The 27,249-nt window shown below is 43.4% G+C and overlaps 1 protein-coding gene across 5 annotated transcripts; it reads right to left on the minus strand.

The window, feature by feature from the left end:
• Positions 1–1,837: 1,837 nt before the first annotated feature.
• TXNDC15 (thioredoxin domain containing 15) lies at positions 1,838–24,615 on the minus strand. 5 transcript variants are annotated; one of them, XM_027097118.1, is made up of 6 exons: positions 23,913–24,007; positions 23,312–23,443; positions 15,269–15,756; positions 6,599–6,762; positions 4,509–4,639; positions 1,838–2,594 (listed from the first exon to the last, which is right to left on the minus strand). In XM_027097118.1, the coding sequence occupies exons 3-6, from the start codon at positions 15,683–15,685 to the stop codon at positions 2,398–2,400; spliced, it is 909 nt and encodes a 302-aa protein (XP_026952919.1). In that variant the 5' UTR covers positions 15,686–15,756; positions 23,312–23,443; positions 23,913–24,007; the 3' UTR covers positions 1,838–2,397. The 5 variants fall into 5 exon arrangements, with proteins under 5 accessions (XP_026952919.1, XP_026952887.1, XP_026952890.1 ...); XM_027097086.1 differs by lacking the exon at positions 23,312–23,443 and having other exon boundaries at positions 23,956–24,445; XM_027097089.1 differs by lacking the exon at positions 23,312–23,443 and having other exon boundaries at positions 23,913–24,216.
• Positions 24,616–27,249: the final 2,634 nt, after the last annotated feature.

Raw genomic sequence — 27,249 nt, forward strand, 5'->3', positions numbered from 1 at the left:
GGTATCCTTCCCTGTTTCAGACTGAATGTGTGCTCCTTTGTTCTGCTTAAGCATGGATGTCAATGACCTTGGGGCACACAATGCTATGGCACTAGAGGGGTGCTCTTTAGCCATAGGCTGGGGGTGAGGGACACCCATGAGCCACTCTGCACACTACTGTGACTGATCTTGCTGTCTCTAAGTGAATAAAAACACTTCCATCCAGTGCTTGACCATGTTGTTTTCATTGGCAACTCTGATACCAAGAAGTCATGGACAGAAGTGTTTGGACTTATATCCCTGGTGGCTGGCATTGTGATGATCCTTGCTATCCTCCATGTAGTTGCAGTCCCCTTCTGGCATTGGTTCCTGGTACATGGTGTTCTCGACAGACATGTTTGGCTTGGGGTGGTTTAGCTGGTCTTGGACCACTTCCTTCCCCCCATCTGCTTCCCTGTCCCTCAACACCAGTGCTTCCGGCTGACCCTCCACACTTGCACCTCCCCTCCAGGGAGCAGCCCTGCTCCACATTTCCCTCCAGGGGAAGCTCTGTAGCTTATCTGAGCTAAGTGTCAGAAGCAAAGCCATGGATCTGTTGGTCATCCTGGGAGCCTTTCCTCACCCTCCAGACTAGAATAGGACCCCGTTACATATCAAACAATATGAAAATTCCTGTGTCCTTGATAGGATAACGCCCACTCTTGGAATCTGCCCCCAAGGAAATAAGACTATATACACAACCATAAATCCAGCAAAAGAGCACAGGTTAGATAAGTAATGCTGAATCTATTCAAAGGCCTATTATGTAGCCACGGTTAGGAAAACTACTACCAACAGTGAAATATTTATTATTTGTTAAGCAAAAGAAGAAAAACGCTATATCATGACTACAAGTATGGGAAGCACACATAAGAGAAAGACCGGAGTGATAGGAATACGATGGTTGCCTGAGCCATGGCAGAGAGGCAGGACTGGGTACCAACCCACATAGAGGCTCTGGAGTCAGAATGCTTAGGTTTGAAGCTGGGTTCCACCACTGGAAGCTGTATAACCAAGAGCAAGTTATTTAGGGCCTCATTTACTCATTTTAGAGTAGTGTCAATCTCAGAGAGCTATTGTACAGATAAATGAAACGGTGTATGTCAAGCACCTCAAACAGTAGCTGGCACACGCAGTAATATTCAAATATTGGTTATTATTATAAGAGATGGAATAACTAGAGGTTTCTTTTCTTATACGTACAGATAAACATACACGTGAAGGTTCAAATCCCAGCTTCATCAATGTACTGTGTATGTAACCTAGGTAACTTATTTAACCTCAATATGCCCGTTTGCTCATTTGTAAAATGGAAGTAATAATGGTACTGTTCTGAGCTATGGTCCCCTCCTGCCAGTGACTACCCCAGCCAGAGCTGTCCACAGCATGACACATAACATTGACACATAACATTGTAAACTCTCAACCGATGTTACACGCAGAAGGAGACTCATCTAAGGTTCTATTTTCATAGAATTTAGGACGCCTTATGAACTATTCTATCTAAAGCTCTGGAAATGATCAGTATAAAAGTAGTTTATCATTATGTAGTCAGCTGTCATATCTGAATTTAAGGGATCTTTTAGAAACAGCTTTTCAAAAAGTTTATGTAAATTACATGTTATCTCTACACGTATCCTAAACTAGACTAGAATCAACTTGTGGGCAACAACAGTACTTTATATTTCTTTTGACTCTCACTAAACCTAGCACAATTCCAAGAACATTTTAAGGTTTAATTAGTGCATGCTGATTAATATCTGCCTTACCCAGAAACAACTTCTTAAACCACTTCAGATGCTTTCAGTGAAATCAGAGATCATGAACACCAAGGTATTTGACTTTATTTTCCCACTGGTTGCTACTTGAAAGGGCACACTGATCGATCCTAATTATTCTTCCCATAAAAGAACACTTTCCTGCTTACTGACTCTGGGAGAGAAATGGCAAATGAACAGAAAACCAACTTTCTCAGACATATACAAGAAATCAAGAGTTTTCTAAAACTATAACCTGAAAGTCCTATTTCTGCCTCTATATAGTAAGCATACTGTCATTCTACTCACTATTCCACCAAAATACATCTTCACATGTCAAACTGGATTACCCCCTTAAGTACTGGGTAATGTTCAAGTAGTAAAAACAAGAATTTTTACTGAATGTTATGGACAATTTTTGCATTTGCTTATTACAATACTAGTTAGAAACACCAGTTTATAATTTTTTACACGTTCAACAGTTCAACAAACACATGATTCTTTCAATCTGACTGAAGTTGTAAGTCAGCGCTTCGCTGGAGAAAATGTATGAAATTGCAGCGTTAATTTCTGAAATGAAGGATTGAAATTCTTCTTTCCAACTCTCCTTTGAGTCTTATCACTACTCCGCATGTTCCTGCTCTTGTCCTGGAATTAGCCATCGAATACTCTCAGTTCGAACGGTAGCATACATAATAAAACTAATTAAAAAGAATAAGGAAAATACAAGCAACCAGTCTACATTTTTTATCAAAGTGCTGGGAAGAGGACCTATTTGGTCAGCTTGAGTTACCACCACGTTTTTCTTGGCTTCTATACCTGAAAGAGAAATCAGTTGTTTCAAATGAGATAGAAAACATACCCGCTACAGAATTTTCTTAAGTATTCTGCATGGTATGCAAAATGATATGCAGTCTTAAAATAAACACCACAGCTAGTATATCTGGGATGGGTTTCACTTGCCTGTCAGTGTAATCTGTAACTTGCCCTTCTCCCCACCACATCAAAGGAGCAGGAATCCATTCAGCTGTTCAAAGCTAAAACACCAGAATTTCAATGAACTCACCAGAAAGGTCTTAGTCAGTGCACTGTGTGAGTTGTCTTTTGTTCTCTTTCAAGACCAATGTTCAACAACTAGTAAAGCTATTCTCAGGAGTCTACAGAATGTTTTCACAGGGTAAGTAATGCTAAATTCAAAATGTTTTTAAATAATTTACTGAAAGAATTGTTAGGGGACTTCCCTGGCAGTCCAGTGATTAAGACTCCACACTTCCACTGCAGGGTGTGGGTTCATTCCCTGGTCGGGGAACTAAGATCCTGCATGCCATGTGGCACGGCCAAAAAAAAAAAAAAGAGTTAAGCTGAGCTCATTTAAAAAAAAAAAAAAGAATTGTTAGAACAACTCACCACCACTGGGATCAGTGATTACCAAAGATGCTGTGACTCCTAGATTTCATTTGGTTCTAAGTTTTCTGGGAGCACTGAGCAAAATGGCTCCCCCTGTCCATATCAATCTAAACGACAACCAGGGGACCAGGACAAAACTTGGAATAACTAACTACCTGGTAAGAAGCCTTTTACTCCTATGAGGTAACTCAGTTCTTTGTTCTTCTGTGTTAGATATAAGTCATTACATGCAGCTAAGAGTATATGGAAGGTATGTTATAATTTTTATTTACTTCCAGTGAATATATTTCAGGAAGAAGAGGGGTGCTCATAACTGAGGCATTAAAGCTTTTGAGGAATGAATTTTCCAACAAAGGAAATTTCATCAATGTACAGTGCTCAAATTTTTACAGGATAAAAATAAGGCCCTATGTTTTGGCAAATATTAAGGAATTAAAATAGCATCTACAAATGAATTAATAAATAGAACTCTATACAGCAACAAACATGAAGAAAACACAACCATACACAACAATGCAGATGAATCCCATAAACATAATGGTCAGTGAAATCAGCCAGGCATGGAAGGATCCACACTGTACGTCTCCATTAATATAAAAGTCAAAAACAAGGAACACTGGGGCTTCCCTAGTGGCGCAGTGGTTGAGAGTCCGCCTGCCAATGCAGGGGACACAGGTTCGTGCCCCGGTCCGGGAGGATCCCACATGCCGCGGAGTGGCTGGGCCCGTGAGCCATGGCCACTAAGCCTGCACGTCTGGAGCCTGTGCTCCACAATGGGAGAGGCCACAACAGTGAGAGGCCCGTGTATCGCAAAATAAAACAAAAACAAACAAAAAAACAAGGAACAGTACACTATGGTGTTAGGAATGAAGATGGTGGTAATCCTTGGGGAGGACAGGAGTGAGAGTGCTAAAAGGACTGGTGATGTTCTCTTTCTGCGTACTGGTTACTCAGGGTGTTCACTCTGTGAAAATTCGGTGCCACGTACACTAGTGATTGATGCATATTTTTGTGTAAATATTATACGTAAATGAATAATGTATGTAAAACAGTATCTAGAGGTATGTACTATGTAAATTTTATCTCAATAAAGCTGTTATATTTTTTAAAGTATCTATAATCATATTAGTATTACCTATTCATGTTAAGCTTGCCACTGACCAGGAGACATTTAACAGGATCTTAACATTTCATTAGAAAAGAAGTTTTATATCCTAAAGCCAATCTTGAATCCTTCACTTAAGGATAATACTGTAGCAGATCCGAACCCACAGAAGGCACATTCCTCCAGCAATAAAATGTCTTCTTCTACAGTGTTCTACATACCTGTCTGATTAAAAATGAAGATTTTCAGCGTTTCCAATGTTCGGTCTGTATGATTAAATCTAGCCATTGGTTTAGCCCCTTGAAATAACAAGATGTTAGGAACAGCTACAGTGCCAAACCTCGTAGAAAGGCTACAAGAGAGAGAAGTCAGTCAGAAAACCCAAATTAACAGTGGGCTTCCTCACACAATTACCATATCAGAATGGATGGAAATAAATGAGGAAGGCTCAGTTTCCTGTGACCTATGAGGCTCCTGATACTGAAACAACAGGCTTGTAGTTGCTCCTGACAGCTTTCCTCGTGGGTCATGGTTGGGGGCATTCGTGTTCTGTTCTCTGAGTTGCTTTCTGTTACAACATGGAGCTGCCCATGACACAATTATTCCACTAGTTCTGTTTTTAACAGCCAAAACAGATCAGACCAGAAAATTCTAATTTATGAAAGAAGCACACTATGTCAATTTACCTAACAGAAGAAATTTCAGACTCTGCAGAATGCCCATCTCCAACCCTCATAAAAGATTCAACTTAAGCATTTAGGTTAGTGAGTCGGTGCAAAGGAATCTACAACCTAACAAACACACCAGGAAGTTCACAATTAAGGCAGGACAATTCAGAAGTAATAGGACCTGAGCAGTATTGTTTCACTTTTACAGAATACAGAGTAGTGGTATAAGCTCCAGAGTCAAAATGCTCAGGGTTCAAGCCTCAGTTCTGCCACTGAACCAGCTGTGTGACCTTTGGACAGATTATTTAACCTTTTTAAGCCTCAGTTACCCCCAGAAGTAAAATGGTAATATTGTATGATCAGGATTTTTTCTTCTGTAAACATGCTGTAACATAAATATTAACATATGAGGCAAACACATGTCCCACGCCATACAGTAAGAGCGAGTATCCTCTATTCTCCATAATTGAGGCACCATACCAGGCACTGAGAAGGATGCATGGTGATGAAGAAGGAACAGAGGAGATGATAAAAGCCTGCAGGGATTGGGGGGCAGCATGGGGGTTAGTATCAGACCCATAGCCAAACAGCACTAAGCAGGTGCTTGGAGCCAGCCCTGCTGGATTGGGGGCAGTGGAGAGTCCAGTCAAAGCTGGACAATGACCTTGAATGTCCTTCCAATCAGTCTGTAACCTTGAGCCTGGCCACTGAGATCTCTCCCTGAAGGCTTTGTGGGAAGTTGTTGGGCAATTTCTTTATTCATAAACAATTTCAGGTAAAAACTGGCAGTTCCAGTTCCACTATACTTTTCCACCCTGAAAATCAGTGCCTCATTTTCACCACCAACTTGACTATCTTCCAGACTTTCCAAATTTATTCACACACAACCTCCTTGTGACCTGCTAATAAGCAGCATCTGACTTAGAGGAGGAGGGGAGTACACAGTTTATAACCCCAGGCACAGTCACAGGGGAAATATACAACATCTGCACAAAGTTCTTTGTAACTTACCTTACTGAACATTCAGAAAAGACAAAACCCCACTGAACAATATGAAAGAACATAAATTTAGCAAGGGTAAATGTATTTCAAAGGCCTAAAATAATTCGTCAAATTTATTGAATGTCTCCTAAGAACACGCATGCAAGAATACAAGTGAGCATGAAGAAAGAAAAGGAAGGAGGGAAAGAAGGAAAGAAAAAACTAAAAAGGAAAGAAAGAAATCCTTAGTAGACATAAAACGGGTGCCCAGAGTTAGGCTGCCAGGGTGGGAACCTAAGCTGCAGATGAAAGTCACAAAGGAACACCCTACTTAGGATGCTAATTTTGCTAATTCAGTCTGGCCCGGACCCTAAAACGTCCTCTGCCCCCACCCCTGCCATGAGGCAGAGCCATCACTGAATTCCACCACCCAGAGAACAGTCTTTCTTTCTCAAGGGGCCTCCAGAAAGTCTCCCTCGGGAATGTGACAGTCCTCACTAGTCACACTTGTTTCTCCCTCCCTCAGTTCCATTTCAAAGCTCAAGCTCAAACCTACCTCCTCTGCTCCTAACTTAACTGATTACGACCTCCAAGTAACTGCAACCATCATCCAACAAGATGAGGCAGAAACCCCACCAAGGGAAGATACTAAGGGAAGATACCTGCTGTGCTGAGATGCATCCAGTGCCAAAAAGTGAAGAGCTGGAAACGCCCGGGGCAGAGAGTTAAAATGAGGGGCCAAACTGGCAGAAAACCGGCACCAAGGGGTGTAAAACAGGACTAGAGTGCAGTCACTACCGTTTGGGTTGAGAAAATCCATAAGGTCCTGTGGCAAAAGAAACAAAGTGTTAAAGTCAGCAGTACAGGATGTACACTTTTTCTGGAAGGATACACAAAAAACAGGAACCACTGCTGCCGTCAAGGGAGAGGAGGTAGGGGCAGGGACGGGAGGGAGACAGTAGTGCAGCTCCCGAAGAACCTTCTGGATTGGGACCATAGGGATCCATGGGTCAGCAGAAAAGTACTATCAAATGACGTGTTATAAACTTTCCTCCAAGGTTTCTTTTTTCTTTTAATTGAAGTATATAGTTGATCTACAATGCTGTGTTAATTTCTTTTCCATTACGGTTTATCAGAGGATATTAAATACAGTTTCCTGTGCTATACAGCAGGACATTGTTGTTTATCCACTCTCTATGTGATAGTTTGTGTCTACTAATCACAAACTCCCAGTCTATCCCTTCCCCACCCGCTTCTTCCTTGGCAACCACAAGTCTGTCCTCTATGTCTGTGAGTCTGTTTCGTTTCCTGGATAGGTTCATTTGTGTCGTATTTGAGATTCAACACATAAGTGATATCATATGCTATTTGTCTTTCTCTTTCTGACTTACTTCACTTAGTATAATCATCTCTAGGTCCATCTGTGTTGCTGCAAATGGCATTATTTCATTATTTTTTATGGCTGAGTAATACTCCATTGTATATGTATACCACATCTTCTTTATCCATTCCTCTGTCAGTGGACATTTAGGTTGTTTCCATGTCTTGGCTATTGTAAATAGTGGTGCTATGAACATAGGGGTGCATGTATGTTCTTTTTTTTTTGGCTGCACTGTGCGGCATGCAGGATCTTAGTTCCCCGACCATGAATTGAACCTGTGCCCCCTGCAGTGGAAGCGCAGAGTCTTAACCACTGGACCGCCAGGGAAGTCCCAGCATGTTTTTTGTTTGTTTGTTTGTTTTTTACATCTTTATTGGAGTATAATTGCTTTACAATGGTGAGTTAGTTTCTGCTTTATAACAAAGTGAATCAGTTATACATATACATATGTTCCCATACCGCTTCCCTCTTGCGTCTCCCTCCCTCCCACCCTCCCTATCCCACCCCTCCAGGCGGTCACAGAGCACCAAGCTGATCTCCCTGCTTCCCACTAGCTATCTACCTTACGTTTGGTAGTGTATATATGTTCATGCCTCTCTCTCACTTTGTCACAGCTTACCCTTCCCCCTCCCCATATCCTCAAGTCCATTCTCTAGTAGATCTGTGTCTTTATTCCTGTCTTACCCCTAGGTTCTTCATGACATTTTTTTTCTTAAATTCCATATATATGTGTTAGCATACGGTATTTGTCTTTCTCTTTCTGACTTACTTCACTCTGTATGACAGACTCTAGGTCCATCCACCTCACTACAAATAGCTCAATTTCGTTTCTTTTAATCGCTGAGTAATATTCCCTTGTATATATGTGCCACATCTTCTTTATCCATTCATCCGATGATGGACACTTAGGTTGTTTCCATCTCCGGGCTATTGTAAATAGAGCTGCAATGAACACTTTGGTACATGACTCTTTTTGAATTATGGTTTTCTCAGGGTATATGCCCAGTAGTGGGATTGCTGGGTCATATGGTAGTTCTATTTTTAGGTTTTTGAGGAACGTCCATACTGTCTCCATAGTGGCTGCACCAATTTACATTCCTACCAAGAGTGTAGGAGGGGTCCTCCTCTAAGCTTTCTTAATATTACTATAGAGCAATTTTAATATTTTTCATAATTCATATACTAAGTACTCACAGGGTACAGGCCACGGTCCCAACTTTGGAATTCTGCATCTCATACAATCTAACAATATTATTAAAGCACTGTGGTCTCAGGCCCAAACTATCATCTCAGCAGCTCCAAGTCTGTACTAAGCAGTCAGGTTAGTTCAGTTTGAGGGTGCACCATCCCTGCCACCACCAAAACTCAGACTGCTCAAACTGCTTGCTCCTGGTCATGTGTGTGACACCCATCAAAAGGCCACAGAGCTGAGGCACAGCATTCACCAGGCACTGAGGGGAGGGTGCAAGGCCAGTGCTGACAACTGCCTCGGAGGGGAGCTCAACATACCATATGTACCCTCATTTGAAATAAGCAATCACACCCCTCAGAGCTAGGATTCTTCTCTTACATAAGCAGCCTGAATTCATTCTGCTCTCTGGCTTTAACAATCTTACAGAAAATGTCAGTCAGTATCCCAGTATTCTCTTTAGAATCACCATTTAGCCAACTAGCTGGAAAAGCATGGCTGGGCTGGACAAATTGGTCAGCTCTCAGTCCAGAGTAAACACTAGATTCACACTCTTTGGAGGAAAAAAAACTTTTCATCAATGTAACATACTTGACGGAGGTATAGAACCAAAACGGTGGAGTACAAGGATGTGATCTCACTCCCTCTTGTGAGAACACCAGAATCACAACTAACTGCTGAACAATCATCGACAGGAAGACATTGGAACTCACCAAAAAAGATACCCCACATCCAAAGACAAAGGAGAAGCCACAATGAGACGGTAGGAGGGGCACAATCACAGTAAAATCAAATCCCATAACTCCTGGGTGGGTGACTCACAGACTGGAAAACACTTACACCACAGAAGTCCACCCACTGGAGTGAAGGTTCTGAGCCCCATGTCAGGCTTCCCAACCTGGGGGTCCAGCAGTGGGAGGAGGAATTCCTAGAGAATCAGGCTTTGATGGCTAGTGGGATTTGATTGCAGGACTTCGACAGGACTGGGGGAAACAGAGACTCCACTCTTGGAGGGCATACACAAAGTAGTGTGCGCATCGGGACCCAGAGGAAGGAGCAGTGACCCCATAGGAGACTGAACCAGACCTACATGCTAGTGCTGGAGGGTCTTGGGCAGAGGCGGGGGGTGGCTGTGGCTCACCATGGGGACAAGGACACTGGCAGCAGAAGTTCTGGAAAGTACTCCTTGGCGTGAGCCTTCCCAGAATCCGCCATTAGCCCCACCAAAGAGCAGGGTAGGCTCCAGTGTTGGGTCACCTCAGACCAAACAACCAACAGGGAGGGAACCAAGCCCCAGCATAAGCAGACAAGCAGATTAAAGTGTTACTGAGCTCTGCCCACCAGAGCAACACCCAGCTCTACCCACCACCAGGCCCTCCCATCAGGAAAGTTGCACAAGCCTCTTAGGTAGCCTCATCCACCAGAGGGCAGACAGCAGAAGCAAGAAGAACTGCAATCCTGCAGCCTGTGGAACAAAAACCACATTCACAGAAAGATAGACAATATGAAAAGGCAGAGGGATATGTACCAGATGAAGGAACAAGATAAAACGCCAGAAAAACAACTAAGTGGAGATAGGCAACCTTCCAGAAAAAGAATTCAGAATAATGATAGTGAAGGAGATCCAGGACCTTGAAAAAAGAATGGAAGCAAAGATCGAGAAGATGCAAGAAATGTTTAACAAAGACCTAGAAGAATTAAAGAACAAACAAACAGAGATGAACAATACAATAACTGAAATGAAAACTACACTAGAAGGAATCAATAGCAGAATAACTGAGACAGAAGAACGGATAAGTGACCTGGAAGACAGAATGGTGGAATTCACTGCTGCGGAACAGAACAAAGAAAAAAGAATGAAAAGAAATGAAGACAGCCTAAGAGATCTCTGGGACAACATTAAATGCAACAACATTCGCATTATACGGGTCCTAGAAGGAGAAGAGGGAGAGAAAGGACCCAAGAAAACATTTGAAGAGATTATAGTCGAAAACTTCCCTAACATGGGAAAGGAAATAGCCACCCAAGTCCAGGAAGCGCAGAGAGTCCCACACAGGATAAACCCAAGGAGAAACATGCCGAGACACATAGTAATCAAATTGGCAAAAATTAAAGACAAAGAAAAATTATTGAAAGCAGCAAGGGAAAAACGACAAATAACATACAAAGGAACTCCCATAAGGTTAACAGCTGATTTCTCAGCAGAAACTCTACAAGCCAGAAGGGAGTGGCATGATATACTTAAAGTGATGAAAGGGAAGAACCTACAGCCAAGATTACTCTACCCAGCAAGGATCTCATTCAGACTGATGGAGAAATCAAAAGCTTTACAGACAAGCAAAAGCTAAGAGAATTCAGCACTACCAAACCAGCACTACAGCAAATGCTAAAGGAACTTCTCTAAGTGGGAAACACAAGAGAAGAAAAGGACCTACAAAAACAAACCCAAGGGCTTCCCTGGTGGCGCAGTGGTTGAGAGTCCGCCTGCCGATGCAGGGGACAAGGGTTCGTGCCCCGGTCCAGGAAGATCCCACATGCCGCGGAGCAGCTGGGCCCGTGAGCCATGGCTGCTGAGCCTGCGCGTCCGGAGCCTGTGCTCCGCGACGGGAGAGGCCACAACAGTGAGAGGCCCGCGTACAGGAAAAAAAAAAAAAAAAAAAAGGAACTAGAGAAAGAAGAACAAACAAAACCCAAAGTTAGCAAAAGGAAAGAAATCATAAAGATCAGAGCAAAAATAAATGAAATAGAAACAAACAAAACAATAGCAAAATCAATAAAACTAAAAGCTGGTTCTTTGAGAAGATAAACAAAATTGATAAACCATTAGCCAGACTCATCAAGAAAAAGAGGGAGAGGACTCAAATCAATAAAATTAGAAATGAAAAGGGAGAAGTTACAACAGACACCACAGAAATACAAAGCATCCTAAGAGACTACTACAAGCAACTCTATGCCAATAAAATGGACAACCTGGAAGAAATGGACAAATTCTTAGAAAGGTATAACCCTCCAAGACTGAACCAGGAAGAAATAGAAAATATGAACAGACCAATCACAAGTAATGAAATTGAAACTGATTAAAAATCTTCCAACAAACAAAAGTCCAGGACTTCACAGGTGAATTTTATCAAACATTTAGAGAACAGCTAACACCCATCCTTCTCAAACTCTTCCAAAAAACTGCAGAGGAAGGAACACTCCCAAACTCATTCTATGAGGCCACCATCACCCTGACACCAAAACCAGACAAAGATACTACAAAAAAAGAAAATTACAGACCAATATCACTGATGAACACAGATGCAAAAATCCTCAACAAAATACTAGCAAACAGAATTCAACAACACATTAAAAGGATCATACAGCATGATCAAGTGGGATTTATCCCAGGGATGCAAGGATTCTTCAATATACACAAATCAATCAATGTGATACACCATATTAACAAACTGAAGGAGAAAAACCATATGATCATCTCAATAGATGCAGAAGAAGCTTTCGACAAAATTCAACACCCATTTATGATAAAAACTCTCCAGAAAATGAGTATAGAGGGAACCTACCTCAACATCATAAAGGCCATATACGACAAACCCACAGCAAACATCATTCTCAGTGGTGAAAAACTGAAAGCATTTCCTCTAAGATTAGGAAAAGAGAAGGATGTCCTATCTCACCACTATTATTCAACATAGTTTTGGAAGTCCTAGCCACGGCAATCAGAGAAGAAAAAAAAGTAAAAGGAATACAAATTGGAAAAGAAGAAGTAAAACTGTCACTGTTTGCAGATGACATGAGACTATACATAGAGAATCCTAAAGATGCCACCAGAAAACTACTAGGGCTAATCAGTGAATTTGGTAAAGTTGCAGGATACAAAATTAATGCACAGAAGTCTCTTGCATTCCTATACACTAATGATGAAAAATCTTAAGGAGAAATTAAGGAAACACTCCCATTTACCACTGCAACAAAAAGAATAAAATACCTAGGAATAAACCTACCTAGGGAGACAAAAGACCTGTATGCAGAAAACTGTAAGACACTGATGAAAGAAATTAATGATACCAACAGATGGAGAGATATACCATGTTCTTGGATTGGAAGAATCAATATTGTGAAAATGACTATACTACCCAAAGCAATCTACAGATTCAATGCAATCCCTATCAAACTACCAATGGCATTTTTTATGGAACTAGAACAAAAAATCTTAAAATCTGTATGGAGACACAAAAGACCCCGAATAGCCAAAGCAGCCTTGAGGGGAAAAAACCGAGCTGGAGGAATCAGACTCCCTGACTTCAGACTATACTACAAAGCTACAGTAATCAAGACAATATGGTACTGGCACAAAAAGAGAAACAAAGATCAATGGAATAAGATAGAAAGCACAGAGATAAACCCATACACCTATGGTCAACTAATCTATGACAAAGGAGGCAAGGATATACAATGGAGAAAGACAGTCTCTTCAATAAGTGGTGCTGGGAAAACTGGACAGTTACATGTAAAAGAATGAAATTAGAACACTCCCTAACACCATACACAAAAATAAACTCAAAACGGATTAGAGACCTAAATGTAAGACTGGACACTATAAAACTCTTAGAGGAAAACATAGGAAGAACACTCTTTGACATAAATCACAGCAAGGTCTTTTTTGATCCACCTCCTAGAGTAATGGAAATAAAAACAAAAATAAACAAATGGGACCTAATGAAACTTCAAAGCTTTTGCACAGCAAAGGAAACCATAAACAAGATGAAAAGACAACCCTCAGAATGGGGGAAAACATTTGCAAATGAATCAACGTTCAAAGGATTAATCTCCAAAATATATAAACAGCTCATGCAGCTCAATATTAAAAAAACAAACAACCGAATCCAAAAATGGGCAGAAGGGGGCTTCCCTGGTGGCGCAGTGGTCGAGAGTCCGCCTGCCAATGCAGGGGACACAGGTTCGTGCCCCGGTCCGGGAAGATCCCACGTGCCGCGGAGCGGCTGGGCCCGTGAGCCATGGCCGCTGAGCCTGCGCATCCGGAGCCTGTGCTCCGCAACGGAAGAGGCCACAGCAGTGAGAGGCCCGCTTACCGCAAAAACAAACAAACAAACAAACAAAAATGGGCAGAAGACCTAAATAGACATTTCTCCAAAGAAGACATACAGATGGCCAAGAAGCACATGAAAAGCTGCTCAACATCACTAATTATTAGAGAAATGCAAATCAAAACTACAGTGAGGTATCACCTCACACCAGTTAGAATGGGCATCATCAGAAAATCTACAAACAACAAATGCTGGAGAGGGTGTGGAGAAAGGGGAACCTTCTTGCACTGTTGGTGGGAATGTAAATTGATACAGCCACCATGGAGAACAGTATGGAGGTTCCTTAAAAAACTAAAAATAGAATTACCATATGATCCAGCAATCCCACTACTGGACATATACCCAGAGAAAATCATAATTCAAAAAGACACATTAACTCCAATGTTCATTGCAGCACTATTTACAACAGCCAGGTCATGGAAGCAACCTAAATGCCCATCAGCAGACGAATGGATAAAGAAGATGTGGCACATATATACAATGGAATATTACTCAGCCATAAAAAGGAATGGAATTGGGTCATTTGTTGAGATGTGGATTGGGATTGACATGTATACACTGATGTGTATAAAACTGATGACTAATAAGATGCTGTATAAAAAAATTAGAAAAAATAAACAAACAAACAAAAAACATACTTTGCAACCTAAGTGTCCATCGACAGATGAATGGATAAATAAGATGTGGCACATATATACAATGCAATATTACTCAGCCATAAAAAGAAACGAAATTGAGTTATTTGTAGTGAGGTGGATGGAGCTAGAATCTGTCACACAGAGTGAAGTAAGTCAGAAAGAGAAAAACAAATATCATATGCTAACTCATATATATGGAATCTAAACAAAAAAATGGTTCTGAAGAACCTAGGGGCAGGACAGGAATAAAGACACAGACGTAGAGAATGGACTTGAGGACACGGGAGGGGGAAGGGTAAGCTGGGACAAAGTGAGAACAGCACTGACATATATATACTACCAAATGTAAAATAGATAGCTAGTGGGAAGCAGCCGCATAGCACAGGGAGATCAGCTCAGTGCTTTGTGACCACCTAGACGGGTAGGATAGGGAGGGTGGGAGGGATACGCAAGAGGGAGGGGATATGAGGATATATATATATGTATAGCTGATTCACTTTGTTATACAGCAGAAACTAACACAACATTGTAAAGCAATTATACTCCAGTAAAGATGTTAAAAAAAAAAAATATATATATATATATATGTATAAAACATACTTCTCAGGGACATGACTAGTCTAAACAATGCTAAATTACAATTTTAGTAATTCAGATATTTTATTTTTATGCCTCCATAACAAATACCTCATTTAGAAGAAGAAGAATGCTATGATTCTGATACCAAGCACCTATCTGTCCACTGGGATTTTTATCATGAGACTTGGTGGTGAGATTAACCCAAGGCTGACTAGGTTTAGGCCTCCTAAAAAGCATATTCGACACTAGTTATATCTCCTCCTTTTCCTACAAACATCACAGAAAGCCAGATGAATTTTCACTGATGCAGCCATTAAATGCTATCCCACTTACAATATGATAAAGATTATGACTCCTCATTTGAAAGTTGATAGAGTATTAAATCGTAAAATGAAATGTGCGGAAAAGGAGAAAAGCACTAAATACTTTTGTCTTACCTGTGACATATTTAAAATTTTCAGAGTGAAATTTTCTAATCCCGTCACATTTCTCTCCTCGCAGTTCACCTTCGGGGACTTCAGACTTTCGGTGGTGTTGGCATCCTCTGTCGGCGGGGGGTCAGATTCCACCACTTCGGGCTCTGCGTAGTACTCCTCTTCTCTCTCCGGGAAGCTGGCTCCAGCGCTGTCCAGAGAGAAGAGGCTCTCCCGGGGGTTGCACCTCGAGTCCTCCTCCCCTCCAGCCCTGCAGGTGCCGCTGCTGGGCTCTGGGCTCAGTTTGTCCTCGGCTTCCCCAGGAATCACAGACAACATTACCATGTGTTCACCATCAGCGTCCAGCCCCAGCACTGCCTCGGCCTCTTCAGCAGCCAGGTCCTGGCCCACTGGGTCACGGGAAGGCACCTCCTCACTCATGTACCCAGCCCCCACCTGGAATCGGTAAGCAGGCTGCTCCTCTGACCATAAGTGACCTCTTTTCTCTGCAACTAAAATATGCCACTATGTTCACAGTCACATCTAACTTCAAAATAAATGAATCCCAAAGAATTACAGTTCTCAAATATGAAATTTTCCCCTCCAGAGTAAAAAGTTACCTTCCCATTAAACTATCACAGAGCCACCCATCATTCTCCAGGTCATGAAGAAGATCACAAGGAGATACTAGATTAATGAATGCCAGGAAGTGGACAAACACATAGCTTCATGCAAAACCTGCTGCTTGCCATGCGGATTACAAGCAAAAACATTCCACTGCAGACATCCAATTAGGAAAATATAATACAAACACTTAAACAATTTAGTTTCTTTGATGAGACTATCCAAGAAAATGATGATGGCTTTATGGAATATTCTACCATGGCAAAGCATCTTTGCACCCATTATAACAGCTCTGTGAGATGGGCAGCACAAGGGTTATCATCCCGACTTAATAGATGAGGTACAGAGAGGTTCAGTGTAATGCCCAATGGCACACAGCCAGTGAGCAGCAGAGCCACGTCTAAGAGCGAAGTCTACTGACTGCTACTCCAGAGCGGGCCTTACCCTCCCCACATGATACCTCGGAGGGCTGCTGGGCAACACTGCCCGAAGAATGCTACTAGAGCCAGCTCCTTCCTGGGGTGGCCTCTACAGCTGGCCTCTGCTCTCCTGCCTGCTGCCCTTGGGCTACTGCCCTCAGGAGTGCTAAAGGTGCACCAAGCAGAGCAGGGGCAGCAGCAGGGAGAAGAGGAGGAGGGTTTTCCTCTCACTTTGGAGCCACTAGATGCGGCTTGGGCCAAAGGTTCCGGTAAGGGGAGAGTCCTGGGCAGTCTCATACATCCATCCAGCAAGCTCCACTCACCTCTGTACAATGACTCCTGCCCTCCACCTCTCATGACCTCAACGACAGCCGCCAGACTCCGGGCCAGGCACTGACCAGGGGAAACGAATGGGCCCAGCTGCACTCAGACAAGCCCACCATATGGCTGGGGAGCCACCAGCTGTATAATGAGCTCTGCATGCAAACAGTGTGTCTAGCAGGGTGTGAATGACCAACTGGCTTCAAAGCCGGGGAGGGAGCTGGGAACTTCCTAAGGTATGCACATTTGTATAACGTCTCAAAGAATATCTCCACACATGTTTGCAGATTCATTCAGCAATTCAAAAACACTCTCTGGGAATTTGCTTCAGGCTAAGTGGAATAACAGGAACCAGATTTATTCTCCCTCCTGAAACAACCCAAAAATCAGCCAAATATGTGAAACAACAGTTTCAGGAGACTAGCAATGAGACAACGAAGGACAGTGGACAGGAAGCAGATGAGAAGAGCCCTGCAAATGCTCTAGCTTACTGCCTGAGAGAGTTCCTGCCCTGTCTCAGGGAGGGCCCGGCTGACTTCTCCAGTTGAGATGGAACTGAGGGTCCAGAAAGACCAAGAAGCTAGAGTTTGCAGGACAGAATACTGGAGATGGGAGAGCTGCAGAAAGAGGACTCTGGAGATCTGTGGAGGGGGCCCCGCCTTGAGTATACTGGTCAGCATATGCCTGTAAGTGAACTACCCCAAGCCAGGGAAAGAACCACTCAAAGGGATTAGAGGTAACAGTACCCAACAGCCACAGAAAGCTGGGAATAGTACCTGTCCCCACCCACTAGCCTGGGAAACCTCCTAAGTCACAGGGTACTGGGGAGAGAACGCGAAAGGGACTTGCCTCAGCAGTGGGGCCCAATTAACCCTAAAGTAAATACAGCTCTGCTTCCATCTAGCAATCCTTAAAAGTGAGAATCACACTGTGTTCAAGTAACTTAACTGTATCCCAGAACAAAGCTCAAGAATATTTACAGGAATACTAAAATATCTAGCACTCGACCAGGTAAAATTTACTTCTGGCATCCAATCGAAGATTACCAGGCATGCAAAGAAGCAGGGAAATTCCCCTCATTATCCATAATGAGAATAAGCAACCAAACCTGACCCAGAACTTGCACAGATTTCAGAATTATTAGATGAGGCTGTCAAAACAGCAATAACTGCATCACATATGTTTAAAAAGTTAAGTAGATATAGAGAACATAAGATATAAAAAAAGACCCAAATCAAAATGCAAATCAAAACCACAATGAGATATCACCTCACACATATTAGAATGGCTATTATCAAAAAGACAAGAAATGACAAATGTTGGTATGCATGCAGACAAAGGGGAACCCTTGTGCACTATCAGTGAAAATGTAAATTGGTGCAGCCACTAAGGAAAACAGTATGGAAGTTCCTCAAAAAATAAAAAATAGAACTACCATATGATCCAGCAATTCCACTTCTGGGCATTTATCCAAAGAAAATGAAAACACTCACTTGAAAAGGTACATGCACCCCCATGTTCACTGCAGCATTATTTACATAAGCCAAGACATGGAAGCAATTGATGGATGCATGGATAAAGAAAATGTGAGATATATATACATATATTTGTATATGTATACGTGTATATATATATATATGTATGTATATGTGTATATATATGTATATATATATAAAAAGTATTATTCAGCCATTTAAAAACAGGAAATCTTGCCATTTACGACAACATGGACAGACCTTGAGGGCATTATGCTAAGTGAAATAAATCAGAGAAAGACAAATACTGTAATATCTCACTTAAATGTGGAATCTAAAAACAAACAAACAGGGCTTCCCTGGTGGCGCAGTGGTTGAGAGTCCGCCTGTCGATGCAGGGGACATGGGTTCGTGCCCGGGTCTGGGAACATCCCACATGCCGCGGAGCGGCTAGGCCCGTGAGCCATGGCCGCTGAGCCTGCGCGTCCGGAGCCTGTGCTCCGCAACGGGAGAGGCCACAACAGTGAGAGGCCCGCGTACCGCACAAAACAACAACAACAACAACAACAACAACAAAAAACTCCACAAGCTCATACAGAAAACAGTTTGGTGGTTGACAGAGGTGGTGGGTAGGGGGTGGGCAAAATGGGTGAAGATGGTCAAAAAGTACAAACTTCCAGTTATAAAATAAGTAAGTCATGGGGATATAATGCACAGCATGGTAACTATAGTTAATTATACTGTATTGTATATCTGAAAGTTGCTAAGAGGGTAGTAAACCTTAAAAGGTCTCATCCAAAGAAAAAAATTTTATAACTGTGTGTGATGATGGATTTTAACCAGACTTATTGTGGTGATCATTTTACTATATATATATATATATATATATATATATATATCAGATGATTATGTTATACAACTGAAACTACTATAATGTTATATCAATTATATCTCAATAATAATTTTTTAAAAGACCCAAATTATACTTCTAGCAATAAAAATTACAAGGTCAGAGATGAAAACTGCACTGGATGGGATTCATAGTAGATTAGACATTACAGAAGAAAAGAGTAGTTAACTTAAGGCATAGCAATAGAACCCATACAAAATGAAACACACAATGAAAAAACGAATCCCCCCCCAAATTAAGAGTGACAGTGAGCTGTGGGACAATTTCAAGTGGTCTCATGTACAGATAATTGGAGTACCCAAAAGAGAGAAGTAAATGGGGGAAAACACAAAAAGTAATTGAAGAAACAATCACCGAAAACTTTACAAACCTGATGAAAACTATAAATCCATAGATCCAAGAAGCTCAACAAACTACACCAAGATACATCATAATCAAACTGATCAAAACCAGTGACAAAGAAAAAATCTTAAAAGCAGATGGAGAAAAAAGACATGCTATGTATAGAGGAACAAAGATAAGGATGACAGCAGATTTCTCATTGGAAACAATGCAAGCAAGAAGAACAGCATCTTTAAGGGACTGGAAGGAAAAAAACTATAAACCTAGAATTCTATACCCAGCAAAAATATCTTTCAAAATCAAAGGCAAAATAAATACGTTTTCAGACATACAAAAGCTGAAACAGTTCATAACCAGCAGACCTACATGACAAGAATCTGAAATGAACTTCTTCAGGCAATAGAAAAATGATACCAGGTGGAAATGTGGATCCACACAAAAGAATGAAGAGCACCAGAAATGGTAACTACGTAAATAAATATATACAATTCTTTCTGAAAGTCTAGCTCTGAAGGGGAAAAGAAAGACCCGGTAGTTGTTATGGGCAGGCAGGGGGCTAAGGGAAATTTTCGTTTTGGTTTTTTAGGACACAGGAGAAATTTAAGGATATATAAAGCTCATGGGAAAGTGAGTAAGCAGGGAGAGGTGACAATACAGGTTAGAGAGGGCAGAGTACAGGGCTTGAGAAGCAAGATAGGTCCTTGACAGAAGAGGGTCAAGCACTTCTTTGCCTATGACCTAGAAAAGGGGCTGGGTGCCTGGGCAAGGAGCTCTGTCAATGGGGTGCGGATGGCAGTCCTCCTGTAGCCTTTGGTTGATAAACATGTACTACTTGTATAATCATAAGTAAAAACAAACAAACATATTTACTAGATCGTCCTCAAGACAGAGCAGAAAATGAAGCCAGAGAGGCAAAAAGTCTGGAGAAGAACAAAGGGTGCCAGATTTGGGAACCAACTCTACTCCCAAATGCACCAGCTCTGCAGAGATCTTCTCTCTCTGAACCTAATCAACATTCTAGGTCCTCTAAAGTAAATGGAGAATGCCAATATCCTAAAAGAATCTCAAGAGAAAAAAATCAGGGCACAAAATAGAATCTGGTTCTTCTGATCACCTTTATGTAAAACTGGACAGATGTCCCTTACAGAAAATCAAAAGGAAGTCTGAGTGATGCAGAGAGCTAGAATTTTGAGTCAGGAGTGTTGTTTTTCCCTCCTGTGAAGATATTTAAGTAGAGCGGACAAATTAGGAACAAAACAAAAATTCTCACACCCTCAGGTACCATTTTTTTCATTTAAGCATTGGGAAGAAAGGAAACATTGAATTATTCCACTCCAAGAAATGACCTACCGTGTGAGAGCCATTGAACCCTCCCATGGTAATGCCCCTTTTAAAAAAGATTGCTTCTCAATGTCAATAATCTGATTATAGTTTGAGCCATGCATAAAGTGGAAATGACTGCACTATTGGCAGCAAGGAGTATGTTTGGAGAACAGGGGCGAGGGCACCACTCCAACTCTGCCAAGGAGCCCTAGCCTGGGTGAGCTCCTTCATACCCTTCCAGTTGTTCTCAAAAGACTCTCTACCAGCCACAGGTTTTTTTTCATAATGGCTTCTGTGTCAGGGGAGCCAACTGGGGAGGACCAAAAACAGCTGGGGGTTAGAGGGGCAGCAACCCGTACTTTCCATAGGAAATTTTCAGTGTGTGCATCTAACAAACGGAGAAAATACCACTGAAATGCAGACATTCATAGGGCTACCACGCAGATTAAATGAGAAAAGACGTGTATGGTCCCTGGCACATGGTAAGCACTCCATAAATGGCTACAGTGATGGTGATGATGATGATGATGATGATGATAATGGTTATGACTGATGCTTACAATTCAAAGAGATGGACGGGAACCACAACTAGGTCCTATTAATTCCTCTGCTAAATACACTCTGGATCCATCCACTTCTCCCAACCCACTCACACCCCTCAGTCCAGGCCACAGTCATCTCTCACTTGGACAACTGCTGCAACCACCAAAATGGTCTTCCTGGTTGGCCCTCTACCCCCTCTCCAAACCCTTCTCCTCACAGCAACCAAGTGAAACTGAAAGTCAAAGGCAAATGTGATCATATCACTCCCCTGCTCAAACCCTTTCAATGGCTTCCCCCTACGCTGTGAATGAATCCATGCTCTGTAGCATGACTACCAGGCCCCAGGTGATAAGGTCTCTGTCCATACTCCCAACAGGTGCAACTAGACATTTCTGGTCCCTGATCACTCACACCCTCCTCCCCCTACCTCAGAACTGTCCCGAGGGCTGTTTCTCTGCCAAGAGCCCTCCCTCCACTCCCTCTCTTCTTCTGGCTAATCTGACACATCCTTCAGATCTCACCCTAAACTTCACCTCTGTAAGGTGAACTTCACCCTCCTAGACCCTCATACCAGAAGGGTCTCCCATTACAGCATTCCATAATGCCCTGGGGCTCTCCTTGAAGCATTTTCCACTCTTGTGGAAAATTTACTTAATTATTTGTGGTCATTTAATGCCTGCCTTCCCCACCAGACAGAAGGGTGGGCGTATTTCTCTACTTGCTCTCCACTGCACCCAGAGTGCCTAACAGAGCATATGGCATATGACAGGTGCTCAGTCAGAATCTGCTAGTTGACTGTCTAGTGAAGACAGGTGTGGGGTGTTGAAGTCCAGGGTTGGCACCCGTTCCTTGACACCTGGACAGCACTGCCACCTCCAGTTGCTAATTTGCCAGTGGTATCCTCTGCAGAAAAAAAGCCTTGGATTTTCAGCCACCCCCAAAAGGAACCAGCTGGTGAAGCTTCCTCAGTCCTCACCCCATTCATGGCCTGGCCATGATGACCAGTGACCCACCCCATGGCTGGTGTTACCCTCAGGTCTGTATGACGTGACCCTCCCTGCCAGGTAGGCCCACACTGACTGCCGAATCAGCCAGTGTTCTGCCAGGAAACAGCACGTGCAACTTGGACAATTGGAGGAGAACTTAATAAAGGTACCTGCAACATGTGAGCTGGGTGTAGAGAAACCAAAAGCAATGGTAAGGAATCCCAGGGTCAATAACAGCAGAAGGGGAGCCGGTTACCACTCATAGACCTTAAGAGTCCAGAGGCAGAAGCCTTGAAACAGAGAGTACAACCTTCTAGAAGCCCTAACTTTCAGTGGAGGGACACAGCCAACCTGCGATATCCCCAAGGGAGGGAGCTGAGCGAATCAATAACCTGACCTCACTCTCCCTTCATGCCAACACAACAGAAGCCAGAAGACAGAAGAGCCGGTTGTTTATTCCATACAGGACAGCTACTCAGGGCACAGAGCAGGGTGGAGAAGGCTGAAGAATGATCTGAGAGACAAACAGAAGATATCCAGCACATGCTGTCCCCTCTCTGAGGCTGGTGGTTAAGTGTAGCGACAGAGAAGTGTGGTACAGAGCTTTGACTGTGAGGTCAGGCAGACAGAGGCTTGAATTGTAGCGTCTCAACTTCTGCTGTTGGACCTTGGTAAAAGACTTAGCGGATGCTGAGTCTCAGTTTACTCATCTATCAAATGGGGACAATAACAACATACATTTCATAAGCATTTAAAGACTAAATAAGATGATGCTCAAAAAGCACTAAGCACACTGCCTGGCAGATAATGAGTGTTTTCATTACTCAGCAAGCCGGCTGCCCTGCCTCTTTCCAGGACACGGCAGGGAAAGGAAAGATCTGTGTATTCCTGTTAAGTTTTGAACGACAAGAAAGGCCAAAGGGTCTGGGTTTTAATAGGGCTCTGCGGAGTAGGGCGAAGAAACAATGGGAATAAGGCCTCCACTCCTGGGCCCAGCCATGCCTCCAGGTGGCTGCCTTCCCCACGGAGGGACCCTGAGAGCATGCTCTGGCAAGCAGCAAGTTACCCTGGGATCTGCTGTGTTTTTCTCATCTGTCCTTCACAGGCACCTGAGCAAGAGTTACCTTCTTACGAAAGTGGTCCAGCAGGGTGCAAAGTAAAGCGTGGGCTTTGCAGTCAGAGATACAGGCTCTGCCAATTACCAGAATCGCAAACGTAGGCAGATTACTTAACCTCTCTGAGCTCAGCATCTTCATCTGTAAAACACGGATACTCACGGAATCTATCTCATAGGATCGGTGGGAGGGCTAAATAAGATAATGATAGCACTATGCACAGCTCCTGGCTCCTAATAAGGGCACCATAGAGGTCGGCTATTCGTTATGATGATTATCATTAATAATGAAGTGCTCAGCACATGGGGGTACGCCTCAGTAAGCGCTAATACACGGTTCCTCCCGACTGAGTCACCTGCTCAGGGGCCTGAACATGGCCCGGGCATCCCGCCCCGCCGGCCCCTACCCCGGACCGCGAGCGGGGAACACCGGGGAAAGGAGGTCGGGATAACTCGGGGAGACGCGCTCTAGGGGGCGCCAGGAAGAGGCGAGGCGCGCAGCGCGGGCCTTCGCGCAGGTAAAAGAGCGTCGCCCGGGTAGACAGCCACCTCGCCGGTCATTACACGCACAGCCGCCCGCGCCGCCGCCCACGGCCCCAGCCCGCACTCACCCTCCTGGCCGCGGGCGGGAGGCCCCAGCACCCACAGCAGTACCTGCCACCAGCCAAGGAGCCGCATGGTGCGCGGCGGGCAGCGGCCGCACCACCCAGGCCGAAGGGCAACCGGCGCACAGCGACTCGAGTCGCGCTCCTTGCCGGAGGAAGGCTTGAGGAGGAGAGCTCGGGAGCGCGGGCGCGGCCCCGCGCCGCCATCTTGACAGCTGGCAGCTGCCGCGGGCGCCATCTTGAAGCCGGGCGGCCGCCTCTCGTCTCTGGCCTGTGCCGTGAGACTCGGGGCTGTTTGGGAGCCAAGCGCCCGCCATCTCAGGTCGTTTCGAAGTTTCCTGACCCTCAGGTCCTGGGCGGGGTTCCGGCAGAGGCCCGTTGCCCTCTTTCTTCACCCGGCAATCGGGGCCGGGCGGCCGGCAGCAAGCCCTGCGCCCGCCCAGCGCTTCGTTCCCGGGCCAGAAAGGCCTGGAAGCGTCCTCCTGGAGTGCCCCATCCAGGGTCAGATCCCTTTCCTCATCCATATTATCCTTCCCAGGTTGCCAGATAAAACACAGGATGCCCAGTTAAATTTGAATTTCACATAAACAACGAATAATTTTTACTATAAGAGACCGACCGAGGCTGGGCTGCGGTAGTTTTGCTATAGTAAATTTTCTAGTGGTTCCAGGAGGATCTGACACAGTGGACAACATGGGTGGAAGTGCCCACGTTCTTGATCACCACATTCATCTTTTGGCCAACAACCTCCCTCTCCCCCAACAGTGTAGTAGCAAATATTTTCTTCTTTAAATTATTCTCTCCCATACCCTCCATACTGGTTTTGAAGGTCATGATAAAGCCAATGGGACAGAGGATTAAGGGGATTTAGGCTTAATGAAAAGGAGGCTGATTTGACTCATCTGGACACTCCAACGTGGATGCTCTGTGGTTACAATTCCTTCCTTTTTGTTATGTCCTTTTCCCTCTCTGTGTTTGTGTTTTGGTTGTTTGTTTGGACAGATGCACTTACAGATGTTGGACTTGTTGCCTTTCGATAAATACTATATATACACTCTGATGGAAACTCAATAAATACAGCCAACAGAATAGAATGCGAATTTGACTGTCTCGCCACCAGGTGGCACATGCACTTATTTGCAGCGAGAAAATTGCATTCAGGTTTAAAACTTTGATTTTACTTTCGTTTCTAGGGGGTAAAAAAGTTGACATCATCCTCTTCCTTTGGCTGAGATGAACTCTATGCACCAACACCATACAGCCCGGGGATTGTTCATACAAGAATCTGATAATAATTGGAATTGTTCTTCACAGCTACACACCTGCACTCCTGGTGTTTTGTCTCCCCTGATCGGTTTGCATAAATTTTTTTAATCTATTGAGTCATGAGGACCTCTTTGTCTCTCTCCCTCCCTCTCTCTCAACAGACAAGTATTTACTTTCATTTAGATCACTGTGGCAAAGTGTATTTTCCAAAGCTTGCCACAAAAATATTCCCCATCCCACATGCTGCTGTGCAACGTAATTTTGCCACTGGCCCATCAATAGGTAGAATCTAATTCCCCTCCCCTTGAATCTGGGTGGTCCTGTGATTCACATATAACCAAGAGAATGTGGCAGTGTATGAAATGATCCTGTATGACTTCTGAGGCGACACAGCTTTATCCTTTTTTGCTGGAAGGTTTGCACAGGCGTTCTGAGCCACGAAGTAAGTAGATGGACTGTCCTGAGGCTGTATGCTCTGAAGTTCAAACCTAGCTTGCATAGGGAAGCCGTGACACGTCAAGAAGAGAGATGCCCACCATCACCAGCTGAGCCTGGCCCCATTCTGTTGCAGCTTCGGCAACCATTGGACTACTACTGCCTGAGAGACCATAGCCAGAGATGCACAGCTTGAGCTGTTTCCAAATTCCTGACCCACAGAAACAGAAATTTTAAAAATGTCATTTTAAAAATGGTTCTGAAGAACATAGGGGCAGGACAGGAATAAAGATGCAGACGTAGAGAATGGACTTGAGGACAAAGGGAGGGGGAAGGGTAAGCTGGGACGAAGTAAGAGAGTGGCACGGACTTATATATACTACCAAATGTAAAATAGATAGCTAGTGGGAAGCAGCCGCATAGCACAGGGAGATCAGGTCGGCGCTTTGTGTCCACCTAGAGGGGTGGGAGGGAGACACAAGAGAGAAGGGGATATGGGGATATGTGTATACGTATGGCTGATTCACTTTGTTATAAAGCAGAAGCTAACGCACCATTGCAGAGCAATTATACTCCAATAAAGATGTTGAAAAAAAATTGTTACTTTAAGTCACTAAGTTTTTGGTGATTTTTTAAATAGAATAGATAACTGGATTGTGTTGTTTTGTAATGTAATACCTTTAATCTGAAGAGGATATTTAATTAATAAATCAATACTTTGGGCATGTATTCACATAGTTATTCTTCCAAGCTCCTTTCCTGTCTTTATCATTTTAATTTTGATGGACTTAAGATGACCCAATGTACTCATTATTATTTCATCAATACTGGATATGCTTTGCAGTTATAACAAAAGGAGATTAAACTAAGCTCCTTCAATAATTAAGTAGCCTCCCAAGATATTTAAGAGACTTGTGTCCTGAAGCACAAGGTAGATCAGGCAATGTACAGTAGTTAAGAAAACTCTAAAAACATCACAGGCCATACCCTAAGTTTCATTCCTAATCAAAACCATGCTTTACTTTGATGTACATGAGATGCTACCTGGTATAATCACAAGTATAAACCTCAACTGTAAAACAAGGAGACCTCTGCATTTCTTTATTTTTTTTAACGTTTTCTCTTTTTTTAAATTTATTTTATTTTTTTGGCTGCACTGGGTCTTCGTTGCTGTGTGCGGGCTTTCTCTAGTTACGAAGAGCGGGGGCTACTCTTCGTTGCGGTGCGCGGGCTTCTCATTGCGGTGGCTTCTCGTGTTGCGGAGCACGGGCTCTAGAGCGCAGGCTCAGTAGCTGTGGCGCACGGGCTTAGTTGCTCCGCGGCATGTGGGATCTTCCTGGACCAGGGCTCGAACCCCTGTCCCCTGCACTGGCAGGCAGATTCTTAACCACTGCTCCACCAGGGAAGCCCCGACCTCTACATTTCTGATCTGGGTATTAAGCCTTTGGCATTTATGATTTCACTCAGATGGCTTTCTCCCAGAGATACCATTCTTATTTGACTCATTAGGAAACTAAAGCCAGAGAAAATGGCTCAGTGTCACATAGGGAGTTTCTGACACAGCTGAAGCTAGAATATCAATCTGAATTCAAAACTTTTTACACTGATATACGACCAGTAACCCATTTCAAATGTTATCACA

The sequence above is a fragment of the Aethalodelphis obliquidens genome, unplaced genomic scaffold, assembly GCF_003676395.1.
Source record: "Aethalodelphis obliquidens isolate GAN/ISIS:26980383/991018 unplaced genomic scaffold, ASM367639v1 scaffold4, whole genome shotgun sequence".
Classification (NCBI taxonomy): domain Eukaryota; kingdom Metazoa; phylum Chordata; class Mammalia; order Artiodactyla; family Delphinidae; genus Aethalodelphis; species Aethalodelphis obliquidens.

Coding starts and splice junctions, on each gene's coding strand:
- TXNDC15 (XM_027097086.1), bottom strand. CDS start 24,430: ATGGATGAGGAAAGGGATCTGACCCTGGATGGGGCACTCCAGGAGGAC. Junction 6,763..15,268: donor AAATTTTAAATATGTCACAG/GTAAGACAAAAG, acceptor CTTTTGCCACAG/GACCTTATGGATTTTCTCAA. Junction 4,640..6,598: donor GATGCATCTCAGCACAGCAG/GTATCTTCCCTT, acceptor TCTCTCTTGTAG/CCTTTCTACGAGGTTTGGCA.